The sequence below is a fragment of the Rutilus rutilus genome (assembly GCF_951802725.1).
Source record: "Rutilus rutilus genome assembly, chromosome: 11".
NCBI classification, from domain to species: Eukaryota; Metazoa; Chordata; class Actinopteri; order Cypriniformes; family Leuciscidae; genus Rutilus; species Rutilus rutilus.
In genome coordinates, this window is record NC_140216.1 from 35,544,940 (window position 1) to 35,554,580 (window position 9,641).

The window sequence follows — 9,641 nt, forward strand, 5'->3', positions numbered from 1 at the left end:
TCCACATAAAATTTATATTTGTCTAATGCATTTAGTTGTGCGACTACTGTTCTAGGTGTATTACCTTCTGATTATTTATTGTATCCTTTAAGATGGGTGAGTAGGGATATGGAAAAATGAAAACATACATTTTCCCATAAATTTAGCGTTATGGAAGGTGAAGGGTGCATCTTCCACCATGTGTGAAGATTGGGTGAAAATATTTGTTTTTATTTAAAAAATACATAGTTTATATACACAAACATTTAAATTTTAATATGTATTTATAGATATAAAATGTATTTAAAGATATATAAAAAAATGCAAAAGAAAATTGATCCATCAAAACTTCCGAATGATCATTCAGAAGACAAAGGCTTGTGAAACCAACCTCAAAACAGACGTATGCAAATCAAACTCTCAATCCTTCCCTTTTTAAAGGTATATTACACCTAAATCTGTTGCACAGATAAATGTCCTGTGGCATTTCATATTTGCATGTGGTGATAGGAAAAAAAATATGAGATGGGAGGAAAAATTATGTTTCAAATTCAATGCGTTCTCAAGCAAAGGTATGGTGTTCCCCTGAGAAACTTTGAGTTTGCTTACAAAACCACTGAAAAATAGTTTTTCTTCTCACCTCATATTATATCCATCACAAGTTTTGCAACAGAACGCAAAGTTTCTCAAGAGAATATAAATCTTTTGCCAAAGAAAAAGCATTGAAATATAATTTTTTCCTCCCATCTCATTTTTTTTGTAACACCACTATGTAGGGTTCTCTGTATGCATGAAACAACTGCGTCCTGAAGGTAAAACACACTACTAGTGATAGTGAACTCGACCCAGTGTGCCTGTTCCGGTGACTAGTATATCCGGCTGTCCGTTCCTCCAGATCTCCCTGACGATTCGTTCTCTCTCCTCCAGTCTTCTGGCTCTCTCCAGCTCTTCTGCCGAAGCGAACACATTCACGCTCTTAATGGTTCCGTTCAGCTGGGTCTGATCGCTCAAGGGACTCACGGTGAGCACTGGGACTTCTAGATCCTCGTCGTCTCCTGCCTCACTTTCCTCCTCGTCCTCATCCTCGCTGGACTCTTTTAGTCGTGTCTTGTCCGGTGTGGAGGGCTTCTTTGTCTTTGAGTGCGATCGGCAGGTGATGCCCAGCAAGAGGAGGACCAGAGCCAGCAGAAGACCTGAACACACACCCAACAGGAAGTACAGCGCGAAGCTCTCCATGTTCACTGTATTAAACACGGGAGGGAAATGGTCAAGAGCATGATTGAGTGATATTTGAGACCAAACTCAAAATAAAGATTCATATAAAAATATGAATGTATTAATTTACATACAATTTTTGAAAGAAGTCTCATAATCAAGGCTGCATTTTTTTTTTATCAAACAGTAAAAACAGTAAGAAATATTATATAAAATAACAGTAAAATGAAATATGTCATTTTAAAATGTATTCTCTTTTAATATATCAGAAATAATTCTAACATGCATCTGATTAAGAGTAAATTTCTTCAGATTTTTTTTTTTTTTTTTTACAATGTGGTTTCTTAATTTACTAGACTGATTTGACTCTAAAGAAAAATCTTAAACCCCTGAGAAAAAGAGAAATAAGTCTTTAGGAACATGTAAGCCGTGTCTCATGAAGTCAGAGGTGTGAAGCCAAATCAAACAGAACACTAAAGTCCGTGGAATGGCTTGTTATTTTGTCCTTGAGGCCAGAAGTGCGACGGGGCATAAAGTCAGTTCAGTAAAACCGACCCAAATCTTTGTTTAGCCAGGTGCCTTTCAGCACTTGGGTTCTGAACCTGGGCATTAATGAACCATTTGTGTTGCTCTTTTACCTTTTATATGTGCGTAAGTGGCCATGCTGTTACTCAGCAGCTCCATGTCTTTCCTTATGGGGTTCATGATGGCTTCTTTTTCTTTTCTTTTGTGCTTTCTTCTCTACTTTATCGCACCTCGACCTTCAGCCACTGTGGTGGGGGAAAAAATAGATATGTTTAAGAGAGAGCGGACATATACGTTTAAATGTTGGGTAGGCAATTTTTCTTTATAAACACTTTTTGTTATACTGGTTAAAACTCTCTTCACATCCTGATAGCAATCAATAACAGAAGTGGTCTAAATAATAAAGTATGTACATTTATCTCCTGTGGAAGTCTCAGGACCAAAACATTTTGGACCAATCATTGCATTCAGTCCAAATGCAATGATACGATGTCCCTAATTGCCTGTCAACGTATTTCCATACCTCCATGCACTCAGGATAAGTCATGATATAAAGAGTTGTAGACAGACAGTCACACTCACACACCACACAACAGCCACCTTTTACAGTTCCTCCTGAACCAAAACAACAAGCTTATGCTGTGTTCACGCCATGTCATAACCGTAATTATGAGATGGCAACCTGTGAAGTTCAACTCGCAGCGGTTCGCGCCCTCAAACTCAGATTTATGCGTTTCAATGTCAGCACTATCAACGGCGAAATGAATCTGCAGTGGTCAGGTGGTACAGGTGAGTGCTCTTTAAGTTGTTTATGATCATTATTATCGCAATGGGATGTGCTTTGAAACATGAGGTAATATAACAGCGTCTCTCATGAGTCATGACTCGCTGCAGACTCTGCCGGCTGCTCTGAAGGGAGGGTGGGATCTCATGCTTTTAAAGCTAGCTTGCTATTGCTAGCCTCTCCGAAATTGCCTACCAATTGAAGAAAGAACCCTTTTCAAACTTCTGGGTGTTGTGGCTGGTTTGCCTACATGTTGCTATTCTGTTTCTAGGGTTTTCTGAGTTGTTTCCAGCGTGTTTTGGGTGGTTGCTATGATGATTTTAGGTAGCCTATCATTCGGGTTAGTAGCCCAAACAGTGTTGAGTTGCGTGCAAAAGTTTACTTTTGGTTATTGTTTTTGAATACTTATACTTGCATGCTTTAGTATCCCAAGGACAACTGAAACAACATGGCCGGCCATGCTTAATTAGAAAACTCCCTAACTTGTTTATTTTGGCCCCTGAGGCTGAAATTGCACATTAAGGAGTGCTATTAAGGATCATTATATCATTTCTTTCCACACAGGCCAATTGTTATTGCTGTTGTCCTTGCATTGACCCAGGACTCACTGTTTGCTCCCAGGCAGACTTTTCAATTTTTTTCCCACAGGAACCGAGATTTTATGAAGACGTTCACATGCTGCTCGGGGTCTGCGTGGGACTCTTCCCTGGGAAACTGGGATGGATCCAGCTTGTGTCACTCTCTCCAAGAAGGAAAAGAGGAGGAGGGGGAGTCTTAAAGCTGAACATCTGGAGCCACACGAGTCCTGGATGTGTGCTTGGCAAGAAACTCCTCCGGCCCAAGCGAGGAAGCGATAAAAAGCATCAGACTATAAATGCGGCGGCTCCCTGTGTGCGTCCACACCATAAAACCCGCAGTCGCTGAGACCATGCCGAGATCACGGAAGAGGTGCCATGTTGTTGTCTTCCTGTTTGTTTCCTCTTGGGTCTGTAATTACAGCAAACTGTAATCTACGCCATCAAGGCCCAAAGTCTCAGCCGCCCCGATCCCTATCTGCAGCGCTCTTGGCAGAACAAGGGCACAAAGTCCACTAGAGCGAAGCACATTATGTTGACTCAGATTGTTTGTCCTTTTGCTTTTTTATGAGTCAAAACGCTCTACTTTTCTCCTCACAGATGCCTAAAGAAATGTTTTATTTGCTTTCCAATAGCTTATGAGATTTAATGAAGATCTCATGTTTGTGTAATCAATTATTATCTCAGATGTTAATAATAATAAACAGACACAAATAAGAACATCTTTGTGCTTAAGAAATCACAGACTAAATATCAAAATATGATCACAACATGAACTCACTTTTCTCATTCTATTTTTCCAAGACCAAATTATAATAATGATCAAATTATCATGATAATTGTTTTTAAAATTCTATTTTTTATTAAATATGATATGATTATATAAATATTATTGAATATAATAATTGTTATTGTTGTTATACAATATTATTCAATATAATGATGATGATAATTATATTTATAATGAATGTTTATTATAATTATACAATATTATTGAATATAATAGAAATAATAATTAGTAGTATATTGCATATTACATAATTATATTAAATTAATAAAAATAAGAAGAATAACTACAGTATTATTGTTTTTATTATTATTAATACATTTAATATAATTTTACTATATTATAATATATTTATAAATGATTATGATTCGTATACCGTTAATTATATAATATTTTATATATATATATAATTCTACAATGATAACAATAATGATAATGTTGTTAATGATTCTTAAAATTATGTAATATATTATGTAATATATGTATTATTTATATTTTATTATTAATACAATAATATTAATATATTATATACAGTATAATACTAATGATAATATTTTTTAATAATATTTATATAATAGTAATAATAATAAATAGTAGTGAAAGTATATTGAATATTACATAATTATATTAAATAAATAAAACATAAGGATAATAATAACAACACTATTATTATAATACATTTAATATAATTATAACAGTCTATATATATATATATATATATGCTTGTTATAATCATTATAATAAAATAATATATATATATATATATAATATTAATTTTATCATAATTATACAATAATAATAATAATAATGTTAATGATTCTTGTAATAATATAATATTATTAATTATATATATTTATTATTGTTTATTTTAATTACACAATATTCAATATAATTATTCATATTAGTAGTAGTAAGTAACAGTCATAGTAGTATTATATTGAATATTACATCATTATTATTAATAATAATAATACAAGAAAAACAATAACAATATATATATATTTTTTAAACATTATTGGTATAATAATGGTAATAATTCGTTCTAATACTTTATATAAACATAAGGAACAAAAATTCTATTGAGCACTGAAAAAGCCATTTTTAACAATAAACTGTTCATCTAGGATGTCTGAGAGACTAAACTTCCAGTAGTGAAATATTTAAACGCAGGGATTCTTGTCTTTGAGTCGCTCTGCAATCCTGTAAAGCCCAGAAACACTAACTGCATCCCCACACATAAACAAATGACAAACAGGAACCATGATACCAGAAATTTAAGATTACACTAAAAACTTGTAAACATTGTCAAGTTCTGCTCCAAGTGCCAATTAGCGTGGGACGTATCATGCCACAAGCTCCAAAAATACTCCCGTCAGCGACACAGCATTCCAGACAGAGGCTCACTGGCCTGAGTGAATCATCAGCACAGGACGAAACAGCTCTCGAACACACATACCATCTCACAGCTGTCAGATCTGTTCCCCGAAGAGCAAACCTGCAGAGGGGCATGTAGCAGCAGATGTCTGAGGCTGCTGAGCTCATGCTTTTCTCTGTTCTCCAATCAGCAAACTGATACAGCATCTTTTGCTTTGTCTTTTCAATGTCACAAGAAATATGTTTTTCACAGTCCCATTTTAAAAACATTAGCAATCAGACAAAAACTAGTGTGTTCAAAAAGTTTATTTATAATTGAAAGTTGAAAAACATAAGAAATTTAGAAGAAAAAAAAAATTCAACAATCTTTTTGTTCTAAACTCATGCCTCTATGGAAGCCTGTTTCTGCCACGGAATAGAAAAATGAAAAAGGTAATTGCGACTTTTTTCTCGCAATTCTTACTTTTTTTTTTTTTAGGAATTGCGTGATATAAAGTCACAACTGCGAATCATAATCTCTGAATTCTGAGAAATAAAGTCAGTCTTTTTTTTCCTAAGAACTGGACTTCATAACTCGCAATTGCGACTTTATATCACGCAATTGCGACTTTTATTCCAAAAGTACGAATTCAGAGAAAAAAAAAAGTCAAGACTGTGAGATAAAAAGTCGCAATTCCGTTTTTTCATTTTTTTATTTAATGGCGTAAACAAGCATCCATATTCCTCACATGATTTATATGTAATCAAAACAAAGCAAACAAACAAACTAGATTTGTATATTTTCTGAACAAAATGCGAGTGGTCCTTTCTCACAGCCAGGGTGCTAGGGTGTTGTTATGCAGTTGCTAGGGTGTTGTGGATGGTTGCCATGTTTTATCTATGCAGTTGCTAGGGCATTGCTATACATGTTGTATACAAGGTGCTGTGGGTGGTTACTATGCAGTTGCTAATGTGTTACTATGCAATTTCTAGGGTGTTGTGAATGGTTGCTTGGGCATTGCTATGCAGTTGCTAAGGTGTTGCTAGGATGTTGTGCCTAGTACCTATTGTATTTTAATGCAGGGTGTTCTGGGTAGTTGCTAGGGCATTGCAATGCAATTGCTAGGTTGTTGTGCTTCTATGAGTGTTGTGGTTGCTGTGCTGTTGAAGTCAGAAGAGTCAGCCCTTACGTCCCTGTGATACTCTGGTCTGATATGACTAGTCTCTCCTTCAGACTGTGGGATTTTTCAGCAGACAAAAATAGTTTAAAAGTAATAGCAAGCACTTTTAAAGTATACTAATCTACCCACAACGTCACATTTTATCTTAATTTAAAGTCAACTAGTTTTGATGTTTAATCCCTTTAACAGAAATGAAGTATTTCATTTCTTACCTTATCTAACGAACCATAATTTCTATCCAGAATGTCCCGGCGGAGGAAAGATGAGTCCCGTATCCAGAGGCGGTGTGACCTCAGCACGCTGGAAGATAAAGCGGGAACACACGAAACACTGAGAGGTGCTTAAGTTCCCGTTTACACACACGTCTGTGCCTGACATCAGCAGAAGCAGCCCTCTGTGGTCACACACACACACAGCGTCTCTCTCACTGGGACCAGACCATAGAAAAGCAGTTTGGGTGAAGGGAGGTGTTTCCTGTCAGAGGGGAAAATAGAGTCAGGGAGGGGCGCGCGACAGGAGAGTTTACACCCTCAGGATGGCAGTGAGATCCAGGCCACATTTCACACCCGCTGGTCCACACATCATTGTAAACCTCTTCTTCACGTCCACACATGTATATTTGAGTGTGTGTAGGTGTGCAAACCACAGTGAAACACACAACTTGTTTTCTTTAATCTCAGACAGACTATCGATGCTTATCTGAATGAAGTAAGCGTAGTTTAAATGTATGGTCTAGTATTGTCGTGTATACACTAAACAGCGGCTTCAAATAAGAAACGGTTTGATGCCAAGGCCCTAAAATATGACAATCCGCTCGTGAACGGCAGTTATATAAGGAAAGGCCCTAATAGAAAATAGTTAGTATGAAATTATAAAGACAACATTTAAAAAAAGTGCTTATGTTATATTAAAGCCAAAATTTATTTAAATATTTAGATGCTTTTCACAATAAATATTGGTCCAAATCAGTTTTACACAAATACCATAAAATCATGCATACCATACTATACAGTATATATGGTATGCATGATTTTATACTTTTATATTTATATATACATACATTAAAGACAGTAATAGTGTGAAACATTATTACATTTTAAAATAGCTGTTTTTTTTGTTTTAAATATTGTAAAGTGTAATTTATTCCTGTGATCAAAGCTGAATTTTCAGCATCATTACTCCAGTCTTCAGTGTCACATGATCCTTCAGAAATCATTCTAATATGATGATTTGCTGCTCAGGAAACATTTATTTTTATTATCGATATTGAAAACAGTTATTTTTTGTGGAAACTGTCACTTTTTTCAGGATTCTTTGAAAAGAAAATTCAAAAACATAATTTATTTGAAATAGAAATCTATTGTAACATTAGAAACATTTTTTAAAAAAAGGACCTCGAACTTTTGACAGGTAGTAGTCAAAACTACTAGTAGTAATAGTAGTCAAAATGTTTTCCTACATATGCAACATGCAGAGCTCAAAAGTAATGATAAATAGCAAATGTAAACCGCAAACCAGCCTCTTTATGTTTCTGTTTGTCTTTCAACATTCAAACACTCAGGCGCGGGCACCTAAATTATGTCTCTTTCAGCCAGCGTGTGCAGGCTTGAATAAGGCCGACCGCCCAGCCTCTGGGACGGGCCACGTCTAACATGCGCGAGAGAGAGAGAGATCTGTCTGTTGAGGGTTAACCCTGTGGGGTGGAACAGAGCAGGAAATGTAGGGAAATGCAGTGGGCACAGCGCCTCAGCTTCAGGCTAACGCAGGATTAAAAGAGCTCTTTGTGTTCCCTCCCGTCCACCGAGAAGCCACTCTGAACCGTGCGTCGTCCCAAGCCTAGCAACAACCAATGAAAACCTTCGATCTTTGACGGTACAATGAGCCATGCTCTTCAGATAAGTGTTTGTTGAATCTGACAGATATGAAATTATATAACCTTTCTGTCCCTCTGTTCACAGCTACACAACTACCACTTTAATGCTTCAAAAAGTTCATAAAGAGATCGTAAAACTAATCCATGTGAATTGAGTGGTATAGTCCAAATTTTCTGTCTGAAGAGACACGATGAACAGATAAAATTTAGGCTTTTATTCACATAAACATTCATCAATTCACACATCAGTTGTGGTAAAAGGAAGCTCAAGCATGTTCACTTGACGTGTGAGAACCAATGAGGTTCATTCTGGTGTTACGCAGCACGTTTGTGCTTCAGCAAGAACCAATGAGGTTCATTCTGGTGTTACGCAGCACGTTTGAGCTTCAGCAAGAACCAATGAGGTTCATTCTCGTGTTACGGATCATGTTTGAGCTTCAGCAAGAACCAATGAGGTTCATTCTCATGTTACGGATCATGTTTGAGCTTCAGCAAGAACCAATGAGGTTCATTCTCGTGTTACGGATCATGTTTGAGCTTCAGCAAGAACCAATGAGGTTCATTCTCGTGTTACGGATCATGTTTGAGCTTCAGCAAGAACCAATGAGGTTCATTCTCGTGTTACGCAGCACGTTTGAGCTTCAGCAAGAACCAATGAGGTTCATTCTCGTGTTACGCAGCACGTTTGAGCTTCAGCAAGAACCAATGAGGTTCATTCTCGTGTTACGCAGCACGTTTGAGCTTCAGCAAGAACCAATGAGGTTCATTCTCGTGTTACGCAGCACGTTTGAGCTTCAGCAAGAACCAATGAGGTTCATTCTCCTGTTACGCAGCACGTTTGAGCTTCAGCAAGAACCAATGAGGTTCATTCTCGTGTTACGCAGCACTTTTGAGCTTCTGCAAGAACCAATGAGGTTCATTCTCGTGTTACGCAGCACGTTTGAGCTTCAGCAAGAACCAATGAGGTTCATTCTCGTGTTACGCAGCACGTTTGAGCTTCAGCAAGAACCAATGAGGTTCATTCTCCTGTTACGCAGCACGTTTGAGCTTCAGCAAGAACCAATGAGGTTCATTCTCGTGTTACGCAGCACGTTTGAGCTTCAGCAAGAACCAATGAGGTTCATTCTCGTGTTACGCAGCACGTTTGAGCCACTTTTCCCATCATAAAGGACAAAGGATCACCTTTTCCTGTTTAAAATACTGCAAACAAGCTCTATTTGATAGTCAAACAACGCATGTAGTAAAAATCAACACCTTAAAAATAATATTTCCCTAATTGAATTCAAATGTCACAATGGGCAACATGTAATTTTTTATGTTGCGTAATGTTTTTGTTTACCAGAATACTCCTGGTTTCCTGTAACTGTGG

At 36.6% G+C, this 9,641-nt stretch overlaps 1 protein-coding gene across 1 annotated transcript; it reads right to left on the bottom strand.

The window, feature by feature from the left end:
• Nucleotides 1-666: 666 nt before the first annotated feature.
• On the bottom strand, nucleotides 667-6,821 carry eva1bb (eva-1 homolog Bb (C. elegans)). The gene is made up of 3 exons (XM_084423061.1): nucleotides 6,612-6,821; nucleotides 1,833-1,964; nucleotides 667-1,220 (listed from the first exon to the last, which is right to left on the bottom strand). The coding sequence occupies exons 2-3, from the start codon at nucleotides 1,897-1,899 to the stop codon at nucleotides 805-807; spliced, it is 483 nt and encodes a 160-aa protein (XP_084279187.1). The 5' UTR covers nucleotides 1,900-1,964; nucleotides 6,612-6,821; the 3' UTR covers nucleotides 667-804.
• Nucleotides 6,822-9,641: the final 2,820 nt, after the last annotated feature.

Bases quoted from the DNA above. Each gene is read 5' to 3' on its own strand.
- eva1bb (XM_084423061.1), bottom strand. From the start codon at position 1,899: ATGAACCCCATAAGGAAAGACATGGAGCTGCTGAGTAACAGCATGGCC. The intron at 1,221-1,832 runs GTAAAAGAGCAA...TGTTTAATACAG, and splicing joins CACTTACGCACATATAAAAG to TGAACATGGAGAGCTTCGCG.